The 25835-nt window shown below is 39.6% G+C and overlaps 1 protein-coding gene across 1 annotated transcript; it reads left to right on the top strand.

Moving 5' to 3' along the window:
• Positions 1 to 1524: 1524 nt before the first annotated feature.
• Positions 1525 to 24483, top strand: smc3 (structural maintenance of chromosomes 3). Its single transcript, XM_017425671.3, has 29 exons — positions 1525 to 1539; positions 2134 to 2209; positions 2310 to 2348; positions 2441 to 2508; positions 2737 to 2808; positions 3133 to 3212; positions 3295 to 3373; positions 3632 to 3749; positions 4001 to 4176; positions 4418 to 4498; positions 4766 to 4930; positions 7072 to 7193; positions 7578 to 7791; positions 8068 to 8171; positions 9138 to 9237; positions 10212 to 10372; positions 11250 to 11391; positions 11619 to 11769; positions 11986 to 12138; positions 15876 to 16027; positions 16146 to 16304; positions 17189 to 17296; positions 17461 to 17569; positions 19011 to 19258; positions 21228 to 21440; positions 21580 to 21771; positions 22134 to 22311; positions 22782 to 22888; positions 23581 to 24483. The coding sequence occupies exons 1-29, from the start codon at positions 1525 to 1527 to the stop codon at positions 23650 to 23652; spliced, it is 3654 nt and encodes a 1217-aa protein (XP_017281160.1). The 3' UTR covers positions 23653 to 24483.
• Positions 24484 to 25835: the final 1352 nt, after the last annotated feature.

The following is a 25835-nucleotide window of genomic DNA, read 5'->3' as shown; positions in this document are numbered from 1 at the left end:
TTTGCTTCTATGTTGGCCCGTGATGAACTGGTGACCTGTCCAGGTGTACGCCCCACTTTAACCAATGACCGCTGGACTCCAGATTTCCTTGACCCTGAACAAGAAAGAGCGGGCAAAGAAAATGAATGCGTAGATAGAAGTTAAACTCATCTAAAAAGGTTATGAATGCTTTAATTAAGCTACAAAAATAATAACAAAAAAGTAGATTTCTTTAACAGATAGAGCTTCAATGTGTTGTCCAATTATCCAAATTATAGACTATTTATCAACAAATCATGGTGCAGAATGGTAAAAGTGGCACAAAAACAATAAAATATGAAAACGACAACAAAGTAAATGAGGGAAAAGATAATGAAGCCACAACTGCATTCGATATGAACAACATGACAAAAGACAAAAAGTAATGAAAAACAGTCCTATCTTACACTATGTAATAATTTAAAAAATAAAAATAATTAATCTGATACAATAATGCAGTTTCACAAAAGGGTTTAATTGAAGTCCTCTTCAGAAGCTCTTGCTTATTATTAAAGACATTTTTTATGATTTGAAAGAAAACCCTACGTCAAATAGGAGATAAAGGAGGATAGAAGTGATTAAAAAAGTGATAAATATAAAAGATAAAGTCAACAAGCTGATTAACAGGAGTGTAAGTCATTAAGCAGCCAATTAGCACTGTCACTATAAACCATGAATATGTGATACAAATTGAATACATTTACATTTTGCGTTATGGTTGTAGACTACTAGTATAGCTACAAAGGTGTTTTTAATAACACATCACATGCACTTAAATAATAATCAGCTACCAAAATCAAAGGAAATAGAAAAGCAAACCAAAGATTGGTCTACCAGGTTTATAAGGCGCCCATACAATAATCAAATATTAGAAACTGTTACGTTTTATGGTTCAGTAATTCAAATTTATGAACAAAATGCTTTATATTCATGATATACTTTCATATATACTACTTAATAATGACTATTTTATGATTTATAAATATGTCATCCAATTTAACTCGATGCTTAAGGTTTCCAACGGAGAAAACGGGATTTTTAAGATTAATTGAATCTCTCAGTGAGACTGTTGTTTCAGTTTTTCTGGAGAGGTCCTTGAAGTACTCAACCGTCTTTGGCGCCCAGAGGAGAACAGACGGAAAGTACCAAACTGTACGGGGAAGGGGAAGGAGATGAATCTTAAATTTTAATACGTTAAAACACAACATTAATTATATTAAAGTGCTACGCAAGAAACCTTGTCATAAAAAAATCGCTAATCTTTATGTAATTGCGCACGCTTTTGTACATTTTGTGGCAACAACCCTGTTTATACGTAATGGTACAAGCCATTCCATCCCGCCCCCGCCGCCATTTTCCATGTTATTCTCTTTTTGCAGGCAAAGCTTTAATAATTTCGAATGCTACAGTAAATTATCTTTTAATAAATTCCCAGCTTCTCCGAGTTAGTGCAGGGGGATCCTGTCTCCATATTCTGCCGAGGAGACGCGTTCTTTTTAGGCAGCCATGTACATCAAGCAGGTAAGCATCGGCTGGCAGGCTAAGGCTTGTTCATTTTACCGACTGTCACTGTCTGACCAGGCTAATTTACGGTATGAATGATAGATGCATTCACGTCAAAAGGTTTACTTATAACGATAAGTGGAACGCAAAGCCAGAGGGATTCACTGAAGAAAAACCTACACAACTCGTTTAGCTAGCTTGTCAATGTTAGCTCGCGCGTTGTCCGGTTTAATCGTCTCCATCCCGAGATGCTAAGCTAACGCTAACAGGCTAACGTTCAGCAGTGCACTTCGCTCATCTTTAGAAAATGAATGCTGTGCGTCTGGAAGTGTATTCCCTTTGCAAAGTGTGAAGTAGGCAATGTTATTGCTGCAATACCCGTCACAGTTTATATGCTATCAAGTTGGGCACCTACTGAATGATAGGTACAAGTTAGCCCGAAAGGCACCGTTAGCCGAGGCCCTGTCTTGCTTTTATAAACAACAGTTCCTGCCTCGATTCACTCATTTTCAGTTTAATAATACTCATGCATTCCAAAAACCTGGGCATTTTCTGCTTGCTGTAAATTTTTAATGTCATCCTTAAAGATGCTTATGTTTGTGTTCTCTTCAGGTGATTATTCAGGGATTCAGAAGTTACAGGGATCAAACTGTGGTGGACCCTTTTAGTCCCAAGCACAATGTGATCGGTGAGTTTGTGCTCATCATGAAGCTTTTTAAAATATTCTTACTGGTGTACTAGATCCTAAATATGTCATCCCTTTGTTTTGTCTTTTTGTTTTGATCCAGTTGGCAGAAATGGGTCAGGAAAGAGTAACTTTTTCTACGGTATGTATGTCTAATTTATTTTAGCTGTGTTGTAGTCAAACAGCTTGTGCTCTTTGTTTTAAAATGTCCTCTTTTTATTTTGTATTTTGCAGCCATCCAGTTTGTCCTCAGCGATGAATTCAGCCACCTGCGACCTGAACAGCGTCTGGCCCTTCTTCATGTGAGCTCTGATAAATATGAAATTATTTGCATATCGAAGCTTTCACATCTGAACTGGTCACCTGACAGAATGTTTGGTTGTAAATTTATGTGCATATCTGATAATAAAAGCATTTTTTATATTTTCAACAAAATTAGGAAGTATTGTAAGTCATTGCTGTTGAACCATGTAAAAAAATAAACATTCAACTATTGTCTTGAATAAGATTTTTCTCTTCTGTCGTTGTAGGAAGGAACTGGTCCACGTGTCATTTCGGCTTTTGTGGAGATCATATTTGACAACTCCGACAACCGGCTGCCGGTATGAGTAGTAAACATGTACTCATCATGATACTGTAATCTATTCTCATTTGTGTATGCTATATTTAGATAATTGATTAAGTTGAGCTAGCATAATAAATTTTTAAATGCTGATGTTTGTGTAACCTCATAGTTGGAGCCTTCGCGTATTTGTATCGACTACAAACACTTCCAATATACAGACAGTTTCTTGTGTTTATAACACCTGGATGTGTAAAAGGCCAAATAAATCAGTGTTTTACTTTTAACTTAAACTATAATCAGCCTGGTTACTGAAAACTGTGTTGCTCTCAGCGTCACCTGTGATAAATCTTTGTCCCTCCAGATTGACAAAGAGGAAGTCTCCCTTCGTCGTGTCATCGGTGCAAAAAAGGATCAATACTTCTTAGACAAGAAGATGGTGACGTAAGTATTGTGTAGACTGACATTTTGTGAACTCGTGAAAACACCCGTGCTTCTTGAACTTCACGTGCTGTTCTTGTTGCAGGAAAAATGATGTCATGAACCTTCTGGAGAGTGCCGGCTTCTCTCGCAGTAACCCTTACTACATTGTCAAGCAGGGAAAGGTGAGAAAACATTGGGTGCCAATTTCACACTTGTTTATTACACAGCAGGTTTTTTACCCCCCCAGTGCTACATTGTAATTGTGTTCAAGTAAAAAGAGTGCTGACCTCTCTGCTTCCCATACTTAAACTGTATAATCAGATAGAACAATTGTTGATTTTTAAAATGTCTGGTTCATTAAATATTCCGGCTGTAACATCTTAGGAGTACAACAGAGAAGCTGTTTCACCTTCATTGCCTAATTTCATTGTTTTGTGCAGATCAACCAAATGGCCACAGCGCCCGACTCCCAGCGTCTGAAGCTTCTGAGAGAGGTGGCAGGAACACGAGTGTACGATGAACGAAAGGAGGAGAGCATTTCTCTCATGAAGGAGACTGGTAACCCTCCGCCCCTCCAACGGCACAATTAATTAAAAAAAAAAATCACATTAAATTTATTTCTTTCAATTGTTTGACTTGTTACTACTGTATTGATTCGATGCATTTGCGTATGTCATGTTTAAGCAATAAGTAATTGGTAAATTTTTACTGATTTACTAATTAACTACATCCCAATTAAAATTATCATGTAAGTAGTGGATGTTTTACATTCTTGCAAAACAACACAATTTGTGTATTTGTTTTCCCAGAGGGGAAGCGAGAGAAAATCAATGAGCTGTTAAAGTACATCGAAGAGCGGCTGCACACCCTGGAAGATGAGAAGGAAGAGTTGGCCCAGTACCAGAAGTGGGACAAGATGAGAAGAGCTCTGGAGTACACGATTTACAACCAGGAGCTGAACGAAACCCGTGCTAAATTGGACGAGGTATGATGGTTGATAGACAAAATATTTAATTTAAATAGGGAAAAATATGTGCAAAGTTATTACAGCAAATTTATGAAAGGACAAAAAATATCACTAACTGAAGTTACAGTTGATTAACAGTAACAAAAACATCCTTGTTTAAATGTAAAATAGTCATTATTTATATGTATCAAACCTTATATTTTTTGTTGTTTATTGCTTCTATGCCAACACTTTTGTGTGTTGTTTTGGTTTTCTTCAGTTGTCCTCCAAGAGAGAAACCTGTGGAGACAAATCCAGACAGCTGCGTGATGCTCAGCAAGATGCCCGAGACAAAGTAGAGGTATAAAAACAAAATGCCTAAAGAAATTAACCACAGCCGTTTCTTGCAAGATTTATACTATATTTATTTTTCTCAGTCTTTCCAAGAATGTTTTCTAGCAGTCAGTTTTCTATCAAATAGGTGAAATAATTAGTTTTGACATTTTTAGCAGGGTAAAGTAATCCTCTGTCTTCACAGTTTGTAGTCTCGGGATGAATGGATTCTCGGTTAATAAACACTTTAAGTTGTTTTCACGCTCAGCCTGTTATTTTGTCTCCTTTCTTGTAGGAGACGGAGCGTGTTGTTCGCGAGCTGAAGTCCAAGGTCTCGGCCATGAAGGAGGAGAGAGAGCAACTGTCGGCCGAGCGCCAGGAGCAGATCAAGCAGAGGACCAAGCTCGAGCTGAAGGCCAAGGACCTGCAGGATGAGCTGGCAGGCAACAGTGAACAGAGGGTACGGAAGCCTCCTATCTGCGTCACACTGCACATGTGATGGTGCACCAACAACACTCCTCCTACATCCCCTTCCTCATCACTCTGGGTAGAGAGGGATGTTAGGCTTCACTCTTTTAACCCACTTTTCCAGTTATTAGCTGGAAAAGCAGCTGCTTGACAGCACAGTTTTTAAAAAAATTACATTTATTGTTTAGAAATAATTTTTAAAAATACAAAAACTGAACTAAAGAGGTAAAAAAAATGATTTGGTTCAGAATCACTGAAAGGGAACATTAGCAAAAAAGCTGTATTCAGTAAGTTAAAACTTTTTCTAAAGGTTCTGGTGGAAACATGTCCGATGAGGTCTTAATTGGTTAACAGAAATCCCCTCTGGTTGTTTGATCGTTGCTTTATTAACAAACCATAGTCCTGTTTGAGAGAGTTTTGGAAAAGAAGCAAAGACTCAAGATTAAACAAGATTTCAGGGCAGCATTCCTATTGGGACAAAAATGATAATGTTTTACTTTAGAAAGGGATGAGAATGTGTGGTACTGTTTATAATATAAGAAGCACAATAATAGTTGTAAGATGTATGAATGTTTTTTATGTCACGATGAAACTGTCTTTAGTACCCATAATAAGAAAGTAGTTCTCTGAAAAGTTGAATTGATAAAACCTTTATTCCCCTCCCTCTCTGCTGTGCTTCAGCCTCTCTTTAGAGAGGAAAGTGGCACACACATGCTAACCGTGAAATCTTTGGCTGGGTCATTTATGCACTCACTGGTTGTTTTCAGTCAAAGCAAAACCTTTTATCCTTCATTTTACAGATTATCTTTTCCAATAATAGTGGACTATAGTCAGTTTGAACAAACATGGCTGCCTTTTTACAGTTTCTTTTCATCCAGGAGCAAATTTCAGGTCTTCGATACTTTTGAGTAAAAAGAACTGCTAGCATGACTTTTTAATTTGGATACTGTAAAACAATCATAACAGGTTTAATTTAAAATGTGTCTCCCAGCCATTAAAAATAAAAAATGCGAGAATCCCCTGTGGAACAAATCGGGAAGTGAAATGAGTAATTGTCATCAGAATCACGGTCAGCTTCACTTCTTGGCTTCAGCGTTTGTGCACTCAGTTGGCACGGCTCACTCTCCATATGGCTTTGTGTTTAGTAACGGTGTGTTTGTGAGCACGTGTGAGGATGGAGATGATAATATAAGGTTCTGTTGGCCCGGGTTTAGTGTGAACTTTGACGGGTCACAGGGTTGGATTAAGGCCGCCTTACCACGGCTGCTGAAACACCAGTCAGCAGCTACGAAGGCACAATGAAAAGCCTCACTAGCTGTAGGTGGTCCTGATGTAATCATCTTTCAGGTGGCTGATCCAACAAAACTTCTCTTTTGTTGGTGTGTAAGTCATTTTCTTTTATTCTCCGCTTTGTCCTTTTTTGTTGTTGTATGGGACTCATTTGAAAACAAAAAAAAAACAGACAAAAGAAAGGTTTGTTTTGCATTTTCATTACTGTGGGTGGACTTGTGATCATGCAGAGTTGAAGGCATTCTTCTTTTAGGCATTTCAGATAATGATTCTGCTACTTTTTGTTGCAGAGCTCTCAGCTTATCTTTTGCCGATATTAACGTTGTCCTTACAAAATTCAAACTACTGTCTGTTGTTTGAATTTTTATCCAAAGCTGGTTTTCTTCGGAACCCAAGTTATTGGGTCTTTTTGTCCATGACTTCTTGCTTACGTGTGTGGGCTTTTTGCCTTCTTTTTCTTTCTCTGTGGACTCTTTATTTCCTGTCCTTAGTTTTCTGGATGGCAGGGAGTGAGGCATTAGGAAAGTATGAGAGGAAGTAAACTCCAGTGAATTAAATGCAGACAGCTAAAACGTTGCTGTGAAGATTTGTATTTGATGGATAAAGTTGGGATGCATTGAGGATAATTGACATCTGTCTGTATTCAGGTTGGTTGTGAAAGAGATCCACTGAAGCATGTTCTCTATTGAAGAAAGTTATTAGGGAAAAAAACGATTTTCTAATTTTAAAATTTTCAAACTTCTACTCTTCTTTGGCTCTGTATTTTAGATATCTTGATTATGATTATTATGTTTTATTTTTACAGCCCGGAGATTTGCTAAAAGTCATCTTTTCTTCTTTCAGAAACGCCTGCTGAAAGAGCGTCAGAAGTTGCTCGAGAAAATTGAGGAGAAACAAAAAGAACTGCAAGAGACTGAGCCCAAATTTAACATGGTGAAGGAAAAGGAGGAGCGGGGCATCTCCAGGTAGGGATGAGTCATTCCTAATCACGCAGCTGGTGACCAAGCATAACTTGATGAGTCAGTCATCAAACTCTGAAAACATTTCTGATTGCAAGACGTGGCTGCACAGACGATTTGTCATTTCTTTTGCCAAGTCTTTTGTTTTATATGTACTAAAAGGTATTGATGGCTTTAAAAACCTGCAATAGCAAAATATATTAATTTTATCTATGCTGTCATGTTAAATGTTTGAACACAAAGTTAAAATACAGTGTTTTTATGTGTGCAGAAATGCATCATAGTATAATATGACTTGGATGTCAAGCACCTTTTGCATGAAACAGGACGGCAATTTACTTTCCAGTTGAAATTTGTGAGTCACCCTCTTGCGAACTGACTTCTTTCCAGACTGGCTCAAGCTACGCAGGAGAGGACCGACCTGTACGCCAAGCAGGGCCGTGGCAGCCAGTTCACCTCCAAGGAGGAGAGGGACAAGTGGATCAAGAAGGAGCTGAAGTCTCTGGACCAGGCCATCAACGACAAAAAGAGACAGATCGCAGCCATCCACAAAGACCTGGAGGACACGGAGATGAACAAGGAGAAGAACCTCGAGCAGTACAATGTAAGACAACTCGGCTGTTTTTTCCTCGTCTCCTTCAGGTAGCTAACACAAGAATTTGATTATAGTCTTGTTCCAAAAATGCTTCTAACCTTTTTTTTTTAAACTACTGCTTTTTTTTTTCAATTCCGTCTTGTAATCAACTTCAAGTAGCTGGGGGGAAAAAAAAGATAACAAATCCTTTCATTAAATTTATTTTACTCCAGATTGACTTGAAAGTGCTATAATTTTTAACCCCCTGCCTGGAACCGTGACTCACTTTAATTTTGTGGTTTTTAGAAACTTGATCAAGATTTAAATGAGGTCAAGACCCGTGTAGAGGAGCTGGACAAAAAGTATTATGAAGTGAAGAACAAGAAAGATGAACTCCAAAGCGAAAGAAAGTAAGAAATCTCCCTATTTTTTTTAAAAAAGTCCTATCTTTAACTTCATATAAAAAGTAAAGTATACAGCAGCATTGTGCTTGAATTTCTTGAAACTTGAGCTAACTAATCCACACACATCTATTTTTCAACAATAAACCATTTTTATTGTTTTCTAGAAGACCTGTGGGGAAAAATATGAATCAGGAACTGGGTGTCTAAAATTCAGCCTTATTTTGTGGTTTTAGGTTAAAGGTTTGAATTGTTCCTAGTAAAACTAATGAACCGTTCTTTGCTCAGCCATTTCAGTTTACTTTATTAAAACACTGAGGTTTATTTATGTAACATTAATCAGCTTTGACTTCAGTTAGTGCTTTAACAAGGTTTTTATAGTTGCAGGTTAGCAGTAAAATATATTTTATGGTTTCTTTGTTCTTGAAACACAACAGCCACCTCCAGCTTTTATTGCCAAAATGCACTCATTTCTTGACTGTTGCATTGAGCCGTAAATGGAGAATTATCTGCTCAAAACTAATTTTTTTTTAAATTAAACGTCTGATCCACTACCGTGCAGTGAGTGAACAAGCAGAAAGATGACGAACTGCAGCTTTTATAGATTCAGGCCGTCAGCTTCAAGCTGTTAGTGTGTTCACATTTATTAATGAATTTATACACTGAGCAGAGGTTGTATTAGTAGTTGTATTAAATATGTAACATTTTGAATGTCTGGGGAGTTAAAAGTTGTGTTCAAATGCAAGCTAGACCATCTGCATTCAAGTCAGCATTTACTAAAATATTTTAATATTTTCTTTTTGAATACCTGTAAATTAATACATGCAGTTTCTGTGCATTTAGCCGTTATCAAACACTGACCTTTGGGTTGTTTTCTCGCCGGCTTCTTTTTGCACCTGTATCAGGGCTGCAGTTGGGTTTCAGGTTTTCTGGTGACATAAGCGTAACAGTGTGCGGCTGTCTGTTTCTGTCCAGCTACCTGTGGCGTGAGGAGAACGCAGAGCAGCAGGCGTTGGCAGCCAAACGAGAGGACCTGGAGAAGAAACAGCAGCTCCTTAGAGCGGCCACAGGCAAGGTCCGTGTCACTCTGCATGACTGCGTAATTATTGACTTGCATAATGGAACTGCGGGATAACCAATATTTCCGTCTGGACGGGGGTGAAAGATCTGCTTGTGTGCACATAGGAGGAAGTATTAGTTTTCAGATGATTGAATTACAGACAACTTTATGATCATTTTACTTGAGTGCATGCATTTACAAGTATCCGTTTTTGTGCATGTAATAGTTGAAACTATTACAATAGATGCAGTCTGCGCATATAAATCTATTGCAGTTTCACCTGGTAAAAGGTCCTCATGTGTGCACAGTCGCTGAAGAATTCTGAGGGAGGAAATTGGCAAGTATATAAATCCCAAGAAAATGCTTCAATCTCCGAGTGAGCCCACCTGAATACCACGAAGACGTCTCTTTGTGACTCACCCAGTTGTCAGGATGGGTATATCAAATGAAGTCATTCATCTGCCTTGCTACTTGCACCTTTATGATACTTGCTAAATTTACATATGACTCACTCCTCACTGCATCATCAGGTCATTTCTTCAGGGCCTATACATCAATCAAATATCACCTCTGAATAATATCTGCCGAGATGAAAACAGGCTGCCTCACAAACAAATGTCATGCATTTCTTTTTCTCTCATTGGTTCCATCTGACTCAGTCTGTCTCTGTTGTTTGATGGACTCAATATTGTCCGTCCTCTATTGTAGTGTTTTGTATTTGCAGTTTGCGGCTCATTTTAGTGCTTCACAATATCGAGACTGACTTTTCTTTACCTTTTTTTTTTTGGCATGACCTCACAATGAGTTTGATGTGTGAAGGCAGAGGCGTTTTTAAACAACATTAAAATAAATTAGTTTTATTGGAATTGGGTTTCATTTCTGGTATTTGCTCCATAAATGAAAATACAGTTTTAAATTTGTCATTAAAATCAATTTTATTATTAAACTTCTTGTAACATATGCTGTATTTGTTCTTCCCCTTCCTTCAGGCTATTCTCAATGGCATCGACAGCATCAACAAAGTCCTGGAGCATTTCAGGCGGAAGGGAATAAACCAGCATGTTATCAACGGTTACCATGGCATTGTCATGAATAATTTTGAGTGTGAGCCGGCGTTTTACACCTGCGTGGAAGTGACTGCTGGAACAAGGTGAGAATCACAATCACGTCTTCCTTTTGTTATGCTAAAAACTGAAAGATGTCAAAAAAATGTCACCGCTTGACATTTGTGGTACATCGGGCTTGTGGTTTAGAATCTGCTGTGAAGTTAAATAAAGTGACGAAGAAACAGCAAATTGAAGTTAAAATAATGGGAACGTTCTTATAGTTTTGGACACAGCGTTGATTAAATTACTGATAAGAAAACAAGAGTGGAGCAGCAGAATCGGTGTCATCAGGCTAGCAGCCAGTGTTAGCGCAGTACTTACGTGTTAACATTTCATATGAAGAAGACTTTCAAAGTAAATATTTCTTTTGTAATCTGCTCATCTTGAGACACTTGGATTAGAAACCTCTAGCTGTTGATCGGAGTGATGAGACATGAGAAGATGAAGACTCAGAGCTTTTTAAGGAGACTTGGATGTTCTTCTTCAGTGGACGTTATTTGCTTTACTTGATGTCTTTGGCAAAAAATTTATACATGATAAATTTTATGAACAGTCGGTTTTTTAAAGCCTGGGTTTGCGAAAGATTGGCTCCAAACATCTGAAAGGTGATTTCAACAATAGAAGAGCGGCTCCATTTCTTTTCTATTTTACAAGCTAATATAAAGGAGTCTGACGGACACGTGGTGATTGGGTCTGCATAATAATCCATCAGATCTACTAAAACATACAGAATCTGTAAAATCTTTCTTTTGGTTTGTAATATTAGTTTGTCATTTTTCTTGAAGTTTATAAATATTCTCCTCTGTAGCCATGTTTAGCTTTATTAATCAATGAAGTTTAATATAATCATTAGGTTTCATCATAGGAAGAGGTGCTTTAAATATATTAATATTTAAAAATGTCAACTTTCTGTCCTTTCAGGCTGTTTTACCACATTGTGGAGACCGACGAAGTGAGTACTAAAATCCTCATGGAGTTCAACAAGATGAACTTGCCCGGAGAAGTCACGTTCCTTCCTCTGAGCAAGCTGGACGTCAGAGACACTGCCTACCCAGAAACCAACGTAAGAGCCATGCATGAGTTACATCTGTTAATTTCAATTCTGCCAGGAAGGAGTTATCCCAAACAAAGCAACAGCTAACTTAAGAAACTATATGTCAGCATCTTAAAACAATGTTTTCCCAGCCATCAGACTTTAATTGCCCTGCCTTGAGATGTTTTTTTATTGGGTGGGAATCTGTGAGTACACTATTAACAGCTGGGTTTATTTTCCCGTGTCTTGGCTCACAGGATGCCATCCCTATGATCAGCAAGCTGCGCTACAGCCCTAACTTTGACAAGGCATTCAAGCACGTGTTTGGGAAGACCCTAATTTGTCGCAGCATGGAGGTTTCCACCCAGCTGGCAAGAGCTTTCACCATGGACTGCATAACCCTGGAGGGTAAGCTAACATGCAATACAAAGTACTGCTTAATTTACTTCTACAAAAAAATAGACTACAAGTGAGATTGTTCAGGGAAGCAGAGCTGAAAAGGTTGTCTAGTCCTCTTTTATTAAAGCTCTATTCAGGATGTCTGCGTAGTTTCAGAATGTGAAAGATGTTGAACGAAATTACTTTGTTTTAGCTGTCGATCCTGACAAAATCGTAACTTTCTAGGTGACCAAGTGAGCCACCGTGGAGCTCTGACAGGAGGCTACTACGACACCAGAAAGTCTCGCCTGGAGCTCCAGAAAGACATGAGGAAGGCTGAGGAGGAGCTGTCTGAGCTGGAGGCCAAACTCAACGAGAACCTGCGTAGGAACATCGAACATATCCTTTCTTTCAAAACGCGCTCTGAGTAAGTTGATCACAGGAAAATTTAGGCCAAATGTCTTTTTTTTTATTCAAAAGCTGAAGAGCAAAAAGGATTTTAGAATTCAAAGTTAAGTGTCTGCATGAATCTGCTGTGTTTTTGGAGTATTACCGAAAATGAAATGTGTGTGGGTTTCTATGGACAGTCATTTAAAAGGATCTTGTTCATCCCCACTGTTGGCTAAGTTTTGAGGGAGTTCACTGAAAAGTGAGTCATGTAGTTTTGTAAAAGCTTCGGCGAATGATCACCTCAACAAAGACATAATAATCCCCACATTCAGTTTTATTGATTATAGTAAAGTGGGCTGACTCACACAGCAGCCACAAGGGAAGAGGGACTCAATCGGCATCAGATTTAATGTTTAGAATTTAGAAAATGTGTTATTGACTAAACCAACCAAACAATAACATATTACAACATTTAAAAGCATAGATTTTCTGAGTCATACACTTGTTTTTCATGTTTTCAGTTCCAGGAAACTTTTTGTGAACGTAGAATCAGCCGTTTTTTTTCCTGTGGGGTTGAGGGAAAACTGGAAGATAAAAAGTAGATTTTATTTTTTTTGCCAGTGCTGTAGCTGATTTAGAAATTGTTGTCCCTGTTTTAAAATAAAGGCAGAGTAGTAAATGGATTTAATTATAATGCACAATAATTTTTCATGTCATAAACCATCTAAGAAGCTTCTTACTGGAAAACCTTTGACTCTGATGGGTTTTAGACTAACATAACATCGTTTCCAGCTCCATAAAATCATTCCCATGTTTGTTCCTTGGAGTAGAAAGGGGCAGTGTCACCTCTACAAAGTAGTTTTTGGCTCTTTGGTTCAGACTTTGGAATGATTGTAATAAAAAAAAAAAGTTTATTAAACCCAGATTACCTTGTCAATCCTAATATCTGACACTTCTGTAATTTCTTTCCACTGGTGCTTAAAGTAAGTGGGCACATTCCTGCGCTTGTTTTTGTTTCTGGTGCCACAACAGGAACGTTCTTTTGCTTTTTTTTTTTTTCATTTTACACCTTAACAAAAAGGTGGTGGAATATACAGAATTAAAATGTTTAGTTTGATCCATTAGAGTATTGGTGGAGCAGAGTTTGTTGGCAATAAAAAATATCTTACTAAAGCAAACCATCATTCTCTGATAACTAAACATTTTAGGCCCTGTGCCAGTTGCTCATTTGGTAAAAACCTTTACCCTGTGTCCTGTGGAGGATGTTAATAGTATAAAGTGAGGCCACCGGTGCTCATTTACGGGGTGATCTCACGTGGCTGAGCTTGTAGATGTGGACCGAATCCATCGAGGTTACGTCGCTGCCTCGAAGCCAGCGGGAGGGTTTAAGCAGGTCATGAAGGATTAGTCTATATTGGGTCATGTCTGCCAGAGCCATGAGTCACTTTACGACAGCGCATGAAGGCAAGACAAGTGGACTGGAGCACATTTGAGTTTGCCTGAGCAGTGTGGCTAATTTTCAGTAATTTCAACCCCAGTTTGGTTCAGAGGTTTGATGTTGACCCGTGTGGTGGTTAAAAATCTGCTCCTGGTTACGGTGTCTGTATGTCAGTAAGCAGGAGAGGCAGGTTCTCGTCCTTCACTCCTGCAGCAATGAGTCAGAGAACGGATCAATTATGTAAAAGCCTCTTGTCTCTCCGCTGCTTGTCCTGTCGATAAGTATGAGATTAAACTGATGGATCTCACGCATCCTTTCTATTTTCAGGTGCTATCTTTGTTTTCCAGCAAATCTTAGCTTACATGTAGAGTTTTTGAAGTAAACGTGCATGTGTTGTTACTTCGTTTACCTGCTGCAGCTTGTTCATGTGAACTGTCCCTCATTTTGCACTGACTTTTTTTTCTTCTGACAATGAATCGGTAGGTTGCTGTGTTAACTGAGACCTCAGAGGCCCCGAAGAGCGGTTCAGTCCTGGAAGATCAAGCTTCCAGACAAGCCCTCTATCATCGCCATTACAATAGGCAATAGCTTCAGTCATGGCAGAGGAGTTTTTTTTAATCACGAGCTATTTTTGACGAGCCATAATGGTTGTATCGTGTTGGGTTAAAGGATGTTCTAACCATGCAGGCGGTTCGGGAAAGCTGAGTTTTCACTACATTACCTCAAACGAAGTCTGGCTGGCGAACCTCAACCGCAAGGATCAGCCTTGAAAATGTCCAGAATCTGCTCGGCCCAATTCTGTTCCACTAAAAGTAACATTTAAAACAAATAAAAGCACTAAAAGTAACGTTCGAGTATAACTACGTTTGCTAGAATGACCGGTTTCATGATTTAGAACATCTCTACTTTAGATAACAGCTCTGCTGTTATGGTTGAATGATAGTTACAAATAAAGCACCGGTGCCATTTTAGGTCTGATTCTAATCCATAAATACGCTTTCGACAAGCCGTGCCTACATTACTTACCCTGCCAGTCACAGCACTTTGTTATTAACGTGGACAGGCCAGATGTCCTTTATAAATCCATCAAAACACTGATTGTATGAGTCCACTGCTCTCAGGCCACGTAGCTCCTCCGTGGTGAAGGCAGTCTTCCTGTACACTGAATAATTAATGCTGTAATATGAGATGAGCGGCAAATTGTCAGGTTCATCTACGATTTCCTCTTTTTCACTTCATACGGGTCAATCCAGACAGTACTGATCTTCTGTGTTTATCTTTCCCTCACACATTGGTCAAGAGTAAGTAAAACCCTGGATTTAGTTTGCTTTGAAGCCATCATTTTCCAGCGCTTACCTGCCAACTTGTTGAAATTACCTCTTCCAGCTGAGAGTCATGGGAACCATGTATAAGCCTGCCTGTTAAATTAGCTTAATGATAGAAGTGTGCAGCTCTTCTTCCTCTGGTTTGATATACTGGATAACACCAACTTCCCCTTGAAGCCCAATCATATTAATCAAGTCCTCTGGGTTGCACTGAATAGCCTTTAAGCTGCCCCGTGACTATTTACTAACAAGAAAAGCTTTTACAAAACCCTCTCTGGTTCTCAATGATTGATAAATCCAAACGAAAAAACAAATTCAAATCAAACTTTGAATTCATTTTATTAGTTTGGTGCAAATTAGGAAATCTTACACATTGTGTATTCATTGTACTAAAATCCAAACTACTCTTTAAAGTAAGACTGCATCGACTGCTGTGCTGAAGGGTTCTTTTACTACTTATTCATTGATTGATTCTCGCTGCAGCTGAAGAGGCCATAAGAGGCTTAAAAACAAGGAAAATAACACAAATTCTGTTTGAATATTCCATCTATGTTGCAGTGTTATTACCTGAAATTACCAGCAAAGCTGCGGGTCGTGGCATCAGGTAACGCTTTATTTCTGTGTAGTTCTGAGAAACGTTTATCTCTGCAGATGTTCCTATTGTCCTTGTTGTTGTTAGCTGGTTTTTCATGTGTGATCAGCTGAATTATTGTAGGTTATGTGTGGGACGTGTCACCATTCTGTAGTATACATGGTACCTGTAGTGGCAGTAATGGTGGTTTTGCCACAATTATGGTTTTGTTGAACTTCATCCAGCTGTAAGTCCTTAATTACCAGGTGGAATCACAGAGGCAGCTGCTTCCTGTAGACACAAGTCTTAAGTTAACTTTGTAAAATATGTTCTTTGCTAAATGAAAACTAAATCTTCATTTGTTAAGAAACTTGGTTTTCTTGGTTGTATACTTCCTTAATTCCTGCCTCACGCATCAACAACGAGATTGACCAGCTGATGAACCAGATGCAGCAGATCGAGACACAACAGAGGAAGTTCAAGGCCTCCAGAGACAGTATTCTGTCAGAAATGAAGATGCTGAAGGAGAAGAGGCAGCAGTCAGAGAAGACGTTCATGCCCAAGGTTGTATTGTGTCATTGCGATGAAACATTTTCAGTTTTGTATACATTCCTTAATGTTCTTGATTCGCCTGCTTGCATTGTTACTGACTGAACGCATTCTTCCGTCTCGTCCTCTCCAGCAACGCAGTCTGCAGAGTTTGGAGGCCAGCCTTCACGCCATGGAGTCCACCAGGGAGTCGCTGAAGGCTGAGCTCGGCACCGATCTTCTCTCTCAGCTCAGCCTTGAGGACCAGAGACGCGTCGACGACCTCAACGATGAGATTCGCCAGTTACAGCAGGTCAGGAGAAACAGAAGATTTATCTTTGGCTTATCTGCTGGCAGTGTCTGAAAGTCTAAAACAGAGACTTCATTTACTTTGTCAATCCTCCAGAGATTAATTAACAATTTCATGGATGGTGTGTGGGAATATTATACAGTTTTGTTAACCCCCCCCCCTGTCAAATATGCAAATATGTTTTAATGAGAAAATTCAAAAGTGCTTTTATGTTGTCATTATAGTGAGCTATAAAGTTGTTTTCTTGTGCGAGTTTGGGTTAGTTTTGATGTACTAATAAGTATTAATGCTCTTACTCCTGATAAACTAAAAGAAATGATCCTTTGTGTAAAAATAGTTTTTATCACATCATTATCTAGAACATCATCCGTCACATAATTTTCATTATTTTGTGAGTAAATTTGTTGTTGCTGTTTATTTTTACATTTATTAAACTGTTTAAAACCCGGCAGCTGTATTAAAATCCCGTTTAGAAATTCATTGTGGAAATGGTAATGGAAGGTGCATGCAGGCGTGCTTACATGTGGTTCAGGGAGAGCATCTGTTGTTCTCCATTGTTCTGCCGCTGATCTAGTTGTATTCAAATGATGTGAATGAGGTGAGAGTGGTGGGCTGCAGCTGTGATCCAACGGCGGCCGCCTCCTTTTCTTTCACCGCCAGCTGCTCTCAGCGCTCACCTCGGCACGCTGCACTTCTGCTCCTGTTGCGCAACAGCTCCGCCCTCACAGCGCCGACCTTTACATGTCTAAAAAGCAACGTTTGCAGTTTCTAAATTCTGTGATTGTGACATAACAGTAGGTTTTGTGTAGCCGAATTATTTTCGACCCGCCATTTGCCTGGACCCAATTGAGTAACGAATGTGTGTCGGTCCCTCTGTTCCCTCACAGGACAACAGGCAGTTGTTGAATGAGAGAATCAAGCTGGAGGGGATCATGACCAGGGTGGAAACGTACCTCAATGAAAATTTACGGAAACGTCTCGACCAAGTGGAGCAGGTACTCTGAAAACAGTCCAAGAGTTTGACGTTTAAGCATGTCCTTATTTAAGTTCTCGAGGTATTTTGCTACAATATCATTACATTTGTGTGGTTAAATTGGAAAATTCATGGATTAAGTTTTTAAATTTACAAATTAGAATTACTTTCTTTGCGGCATTACAGGAGCTGAACGAGCTGCGAGAGACGGAGGGTGGCACGGTGCTCACAGCTACAACGTCTGAGCTGGACGGCATCAACAAGCGTGTTAAAGACACTTTGGCTCGATCAGATGGTGAGCAAGATAAGAAAGACGGAACAAAAAGGTGGCGATTGTATGAACCCAGTGAAAACCACACCACCTTCTGCAGAAGTCAGGAATAAGATGTTTGTTGGTGGTGACGTCTGACTCTGTAAGAATCATATAACAATCAACCAGTCCAGTTTTAGTGACCTCAAGGACATTCATAAAATTTCACTTTATTTAAACTCAATTTACATCAACATACTTTATATTTTTTACAGTGTATGGTATATGCAATACTAGTCACAGAAGGAACTGGGATTGACAGAAGCTAAACGCTTTTCGCAACATTTTTAAGCTGATATGCACTGAAGTTTAAGTGATAGTTGGCTCAGATGGGGTTATTGTTTTGAATCATCTTACAGATCTTTTAAAGAGCAAACATCTAAAACAGAAACTGGATGTGTTAAATCTCAGGTCACTGATCTGAGTCTCAGACTGATTCTGACATTGGTATTTCCACAGTACATGACTATAAATGTATAGGTAAATGTTAAAGTTTTGACTGTTGGTCATTGTTTGACCTCTTTTCTTCAGTGCCGTGTTATTAAAATAGTCTCTGTGCTCAATGCAGCCAACCTGGGAGCCTCCATATTGCCCTCACATGCCTGAAATGACCAGGCGTCCGTTGAGAGAAGACGCTCCTTTTCTGCTGTAAATCAAACTAACTTGACCAAAACACAAAGCTCTGTCCCCGTCTTGTCTCTGGTCTTTAAGGCAACCATATCTCAATGCAGCTGACAGTAAACAGCTGTTGGGTATTTGACTTATTTTCACTGATTTCACTGGTCTCTGATCAGATTAAAGCAACGTTAATATGTGGTAATGAAGTCCTTTCAAAAATATATGCACTTTAAAAATGATTCAATTTGTATTTTAGCAGTGTTTGAATTAGCATTTGACGCAGTTATTGACCTTTTTAGTGGACAGGATTACCAGCAAGCGGCTAAAAGCAGTTATATATTTTTTTATTTTGGCTAATGCGTCGTAAGATTGTCCTCCGCTGACTTCGGACCACCCGCAGATCATAAAGATCTGCCGTTTCGTGTTTCACTCGCAAACTGCATAAAGCGTCGGTGCACGTGTTTTTGCGCTGAACTCGTGTATGATCGTGTTTGTGCCGTGACTTAGATGACGTCGGTACAATGAAGTTGTCAGAAAGCACTTGTTCCTGAACCGAATTAATTTGCATAGATTCAATCCTGAGTGGGTATTATGTTCACTTCTTTGTTCCTAACTTTTGCCAATTTACCTTTTTTTTGCTCAGTGAACAGTTTGATTTTCTTAGTGCTTTTATTTTTCAGTGTGTTTATTAAAAAAAGCCTTCAAGAAAAAAAAAGGGTTGTTTTTCTTTAGCCAGAAAGTGTCTTTAGCAGCGTTTGATTCAGACTGAAATGGTCACTTCTGTTCTTTTTCTAAACGCCTTCTCTAGACCTGGATGGTCTGGTCGACAAGACGGAAGTAGAGATTAAGGACCACATAAAGAGCATGGAGCGATGGAAGAACATCGAAAAGGAGCAAAACGACGCCATCAACCACGACACAAAGGAGCTGGAGAAAATGACCAACAGACAGGGCATGCTGCTCAAGAAGAAGGAGGAGTGCATGAAGAAAATCCGAGAGCTCGGCTCGCTGCCTCAGGAGGCCTTCGAGAAGTACCAGACCCTCACGCTCAAACAGGTACACACACGTACAGCGCTTAATTATGTTACACTTTGTGCTTTTTAATCTTCTTTTGCTCCCAGCTGACAGCAGCATCGTTTACCGACTCTTATCAGTGACATCAATCCGCCTCCTGTGGAGGTCGGAAAGTTACAGAAGTTACAGAAGTTACAAATTATTTCTTTTTTAAGGCAGGTAGGGATCACTTAGTATTAAAAATATTCAAGCTGAAAATGGTAAATATAATTAATCTTTTCAGCAGACGGCTGTGATCTGTAATGGCAACCGGGTCGGGACAAATCCTGCCACACAGACAAAGTTTATAAACAGCACTTTAGTTGTTGTTGTTGTTTGCAGTGCATGTTCAATACACAGAACAACATATGGGTCAAGTCAACTGCATTGTTATTGTCTCCTCAACACGTCTATTTGTCTCTTTCACAAAAGTTTAAAAAAAATTCCACTTTGAAAAACGATACGTGATACATTCATGACCAAAAATGGCACTTACACATGAATAAGAGGTGCAAAAACACTTTGAGTTTGTCTGGTAATTATTCAGTTTTTCTCTGAATATTCAGATGGATCAACATGGAGGGGGGTGCATGTATTCTGCCAGTAAATCTATGTTCTCACAAGACTATAAGTTTACACTTTATAATCATTTTAAAATAAACTATCGTGGCACAAAGACCCAGGGGACGCTCAGAGAGGGTTTTTTTTATGGGAGCGCGCGGGTGGTGGGTGTTTTATTTAAAAATAATAATTAAAAAACCACCCCAGCTGCAAAAGCATTGTGAGCTTAAACAACTTGGTGTGTCACTACCAGGTGCTGCAGTAAAAAAATTAAAATAAAAATTTAAAAAATGGCTGTGATGGTTCTGTTAAGTGTTTGAATTTTCCATCGTAACTAGATTTCAAATATACAGTAAATCCCTGCCCACGATATACGCAGATTGTTTTACAAAACTATTTGTTAGTGTGGACATTTGCTCAAGTTTTATACTGAAAACTACTCTATGTTCACCCACTGAGTGATAACTTTCCTGACTTTATTACTACAGTTTAATAGTTTTGCTCAAAGAACTAATTCCTGTGACTGAAAATGAGGTTAAAAAGGTTGGTGAGGACAGCTTGGCTTTACAGTCAAACTTCATGCACAGACATGAATTAGGTTTAGTGAAGATGGTCTTCTTGTACATACTTTTTTAAGTGTAAGTCACACACACACACACACACGGCCAGAGCCCCATTTCTTTAGGAATAAAGTGGAGGACCATCACATCCCACCCACTCAGCAGTGACTCAGACACAAGGGCTCTGTCTAATTCTTTCTTTCAGCCAGCTGGCTTTGGGAACAAAGACCGAGAGAGATGAGTGGACTTGGCTGCATCTTTCATAAGTGGTGTGTGTGTGTGTGTGTCTAAGCTCTCCTCCTTGACAGGGCTGAAAATAGCTCCACACTGTCTCATAAACACTTCATATAGTTAATCTTTCTCCTCAGAGCGCTGCATGGGGGCAAGATGGTACCACTGATTGCACAAGTGGTTGAAAAGGCCGAGTAATATTGGCACTTGCTCGTGTTCTTTCGGTCATTAGTGATTTTAAAGGATGAATTTATAGCTTGAGAGCTTTGGAAGGCCTTTTTTTTTGTTTTCGTAATGAATCAGACCGTGTCATCTTTAGATAGAAACAGAAGTTGGCAAAATGTGTGCAGAAACCTGACCGCATCTAATTTTATTCCTCTAAAACTGATGCGAGTCTTTCAGATGAAATGATCATTTAAAATTCACTGAGTATTAAAGATAAAACTTTAATGTCAGAAGAAATAGGAGAGAAATTAAGACAGGGCTGTCCAATAAACACAAAGCATTCTACTAATATAGAAAAGTAAATGAAGTCAGTGTTTAAAACCTTCAAAGCTACGGACAGTCTCATATCACCATCAGCTAATAGTAACGTGACGTAATGTTTCCTCTTCACGCAGCTGTTCAGAAAACTGGAGCAGTGCAACACGGAGCTGAAGAAGTACAGTCACGTCAACAAGAAAGCTCTGGACCAGTTTGTCAACTTCTCCGAGCAGAAGGAGAAGTTGATCAAGCGTCAGGATGAACTCGACCGGGGCTACAAGTCCATCATGGAGCTCATGAACGTCCTGGAGCTGCGCAAGTACGAGGCCATCCAGCTCACCTTCAAGCAGGTACAGAGTCAGCCTGCTCGACCGTTTGTAACCAGACCACGAGGGCACCTTTTTAAATTATTATTACTGTTATTTGGCATCTGTCTCACATTAGGGCCGCGCGTTTAAAAAACATTAAAATTCTCTGTCTGCCTCTCAGGTGTCGAAGAACTTCAGCGAGGTTTTCCAGAAGCTGGTTCCAGGAGGCAAAGCCACGCTGGTGATGAAGAAGGGTGATGCCGAAGGCAGCCAGTCCCAGGATGAAGGGGAGGGCGGTGCAGACAGCGAGAGGGGCTCCGGCTCACAGAGCAGCGTTCCCTCAGTGGATCAGTTCACCGGAGTCGGCATCAGAGTGAGAACCTTTTTCGTCTGTTCACGTAGGCACATCATGGAGTGTTGCTTTCATCCAAATCTTGTTTCATAAGCTCCTCCTTTCCATAAACATGTAAGTTTTGACCCTTTTATATTGTTCGTTTCTGTCTGGAAACACAATAAATGTGTTTTTCATGTCAAATTGGGAAAACACTCGATCCTTCCTCACAAAGTACAGCCAAGGTGAAGTTAGTCATGCAACGAGTAATGCATAATTCTGTTCACACTAAATTTATCTGGATCAGTCTGAAGGCTGTCATAACAGTCCTTCCCGAGCAGAGAGACGACTAATAATGAAAGCAAGAAGCGAGAGTCATTTCTCCCCGCGGCTCTGCCCTGCAGGTGTCGTTCACGGGGAAGCAGGGCGAGATGAGGGAGATGCAGCAGCTGTCAGGAGGCCAGAAGTCTCTGGTGGCTCTGGCTCTCATATTCGCCATCCAGAAGTGTGACCCCGCTCCTTTCTACCTGTTCGACGAGATAGATCAGGCCCTCGACGCTCAGCACAGGAAGGCTGTCTCAGGTACAGAGCCGGGACCTGTGTGTGTGTGTGTGTGTGTGTGTGGATAAAAAGGCAAGTAAATACATTATTGGATGATCAGTGTAACACTATATCCATCCGTTATGCAGCTCAGGAACTGAGCTCACATGAAATCTGCTGTCAGTTTGGTTCCTACTTCCCCCCTCCTGGAACATTATTTGATGCAGATTCTTGCAAAAATACTGAACTTTATCAGCCGGGAAAAAAGTGTTTAGTGTAACACAACCTGACAACTTATTTATAGTTTTATTTGTAATACAGACAACAGTTTTAGTTTCATTCGGCTTGTTGGTTTTAATGTTATCCTTTTGTTTTAGAAATTATCCTTACCCCCTTTTTATAGAATTACAGATAAAACAATGAGGATATTTTCCTTGGAGGATTCATCCAGTAGAAGTGAAAACATAGTTTCTAACGAGTCGCCCCTGGTTTGTGACTCCTCTCTCTCTCAGACATGATCGTTGAGCTGGCGGGCCACGCTCAGTTCATCACCACCACCTTCAGACCCGAGCTGCTCGAGTCTGCGGACAAGTTCTACGGCGTCAAGTTCAGGAACAAGGTGAGCCCTCGGGTTTCTGAACAGGATGTTCTCATTCATTTAGGAGAGAGTTTTTTGTTTTTTGTTTTTTTTACAGAGGGTCAAGTTGAAGTCTCAACAGTTCCACTTGTCTCAAAAATGAGACGATTTATTGAATTTCAAAACTATTTGCTCACGTTTCGTTGAATGTCAACAAGCGAAATAGGTTAAGGACCGTTTGCTGAACAACATCAGGACAATCAGTAATTCTGGGAACAGAAATCTAAGATAAAACAGATACATAATGCTTCTCTGCATCCACTTCAGTAGCTCTTACAGGATTCTTTTTCCATTCATATCATTTTTACAGAATGAGTTCATATCATTCCTAACCAGAACTGTGTAACATTTACCTTAAAAGTCTTGGTTTAGAAAACTGCATCTTTATTTTTGTTCAAGCAGACTCCTTGTGTACATCGGCAGATATTTTAGGGAAAACTGGAAGAGCTCTTGGATTAATATTTTTATTTATTTGCATCCTGTTCGTTAAACATATCCTCTTATAAAAGTCCCCAAAAAAGCTGTTTTTAAAAAATGTAAAGTTCAAGGTGATTTTCATCTTTGCAGCTTCAGTGGAAATATTCTGAAGCTTTCAAGGTTTCAGAACAAACAGTCACTTCTTAGTCAGGCTGGCATTGATTGCTCGTTAATTGAGTGTGTTTTTGTGTTGTTAGGTGAGTCACATCGATGTGATCACGGCGGAGCAGGCCAAAGACTTTGTGGAGGATGACACCACCCACGGTTAATCCCCTTCCTCCTCCGTCTTTTCTGCTCGCTCGCTCGCTCTGCAGCCGTTTTATAGTAGAAGCAACACAAAGTTCTTACGTCTGAAACTTAAATATGATTGAGCTCCATAAACAGCTTAGTTTGCATCACCGGCAGTAGAAATCTGAAACAAACAACATTTGAGCGAGGATCGTTGATGCTCCTGCTCTCATGTGCCTCCGTCACACTGGATTTTACAGGTTCACTACTAAAACACCTCACTTTGTCGAGAAATTCCCCTTTTGGCTGAACTTTGGCCGTCTGCCTGATCTTTAAAATATCAGAGGCAGAACATTTAAGGGTCTGAACAGGAAACAGATCCTCTCGTGTACAGTTGAAACTGTTTTGATATGACTAATTCTCTGCGTGAAATGTGTTTAGAGGAGGATGGGTTTGGTCTCTGTTGCCAGAAACAGGAGATTCACTCGTTCCTTTTTACTGAGGTTTTTTGTAAAGCGTCCTCCTCGTGTTCAAGAAATATAAACTCGTGTTTGTCACGGCTTACGATGCTCAAGTTATTCCTTCTTCCTGTTGTTACTGTATCGTGTCAGTTTTTGTTTTTAAGGTCAGCTGAATATTTGAAACACCAGATACTCCCTTTTTTTTTTTTTTTTTTTCTTTTTTTTTGGTCTCAAAGTGTTGATGTTTAAGCAAAAGTTTCTGTTTGTCAATGAAGCATTTAGGACAAGTTTTATTCATCTTTTGTCAGGAATTGACACATGTTCTACCCAGGTTCCGATCTGACTTTTAAATGTTTCGGTTCCTTTTTATGTAATTAAAAAAAAAAAGTTAATAAATGGTTTCAAAATAAACTTGAGAAGTTTGGACTTTTATTTGAAAGAGCCACTAGGGGGCGTCGCACATTTGGTACACAGCCTTCCAAACATGACTTAAAGCTGTTTCTGTCTGAAAAAGATGAGTTCGTATTAAATTGATCTCATGTTTGTATTTATATACACTAACCTTTATGACCAAATCTGCAAAGATGGGTTTAAAATGTCAGGCCTTTATCTCTGTCCTGACTAAAACATTAAAATATACTCCCAAGCGTAATTTGTGATTTGGGTTTCCCTCTTTTGATGTTGCCATTATTTTAAGAAGATGTTTTCCTCTTTTTAATCCTTTAACTTCACCACCAGATTAATTTAATCACGGAGGGAAACCTGAGCCATCTGGCACACATTGCACAGCTCTTACACCGGTGTTATATTTTGATTTTGGGATCAATGATCCTGTTGGAATAAAGTGTGCCAGGGTGGGGGGCCATCCCATCTATCACTCATGCGGGCTTTCATTCTGGTGTAACATCACCTTGCGCTGGCAGCGTATCTGAAAGGTTGTGACCTCCTGAGACGGTGTCGTAGATCTCAGCTGTAATACCACAGACCTCCAGAGCATCCCGGCCCGCGGAGCTCGCCAGAACTCGCTCCGGTGCCTCGTGTCAGAGCGGTCTCACCCCCGAGAACCGAGAACATAAAGCTGGGATTTTTCAGCAAACTCGTTCTTTGTACAGGAGGCCTGGGACAATTTTAAAGACACGCAGTGACGCTCCTAATGTGAAAAATGAAAATTAAACCTGGTAAAAACTCCAACATGTTTCAGATGACTTGCCCCTTTTTCAAGGAGTTAAACAGATTTTAGTTAACATCGAGTCCTTTTTAAAACAAACAGTCCAGCAGCAGCAGGTCTCTGCCTCGAATAAGACATGTAGGTCCTTTACAAAGCTGTATTTTACAAATGAACTTTAAAAACAAAAAAGTGAAATCTTATGTAGAAAAACTTCATTTTAAACACTGGCATGAAAGGCGGTGGGCGAGATGCATTCTTTCAAGGAATGTTAGACATTTTATTTCAAATGAAATGAATTAGTTCATCAGCTCATCAATAACTTCTTTATTAAAAGGCAAGAAATCCTGTAAAACATGCAGCACCAGGACTGGGAAACGTTCTGCAACGGGACAGCCATTAAAAAAGGATTTTAAGCTGTCTTATACGAGCAGGTGATGCATTTTGTGTTTGCTTGTTTCCGTTCTCCATAAGGCCGAGTGAATGGCTTTCTATCTTCAGGCAGAGCTCCGAGTCGAGGGTTGAAAAGGTTCCCCAGCTGTCTAACGTCCTGCTGAAGACGACGAGGCTTGGAAAAAATCTGGGAAGCACATTAACA

Source organism: Kryptolebias marmoratus, linkage group LG3 (genome assembly GCF_001649575.2).
Source record: "Kryptolebias marmoratus isolate JLee-2015 linkage group LG3, ASM164957v2, whole genome shotgun sequence".
Lineage (NCBI taxonomy): Eukaryota > Metazoa > Chordata > Actinopteri > Cyprinodontiformes > Rivulidae > Kryptolebias > Kryptolebias marmoratus.
This window is presented reverse-complemented; position numbering and strand designations above follow the sequence as displayed.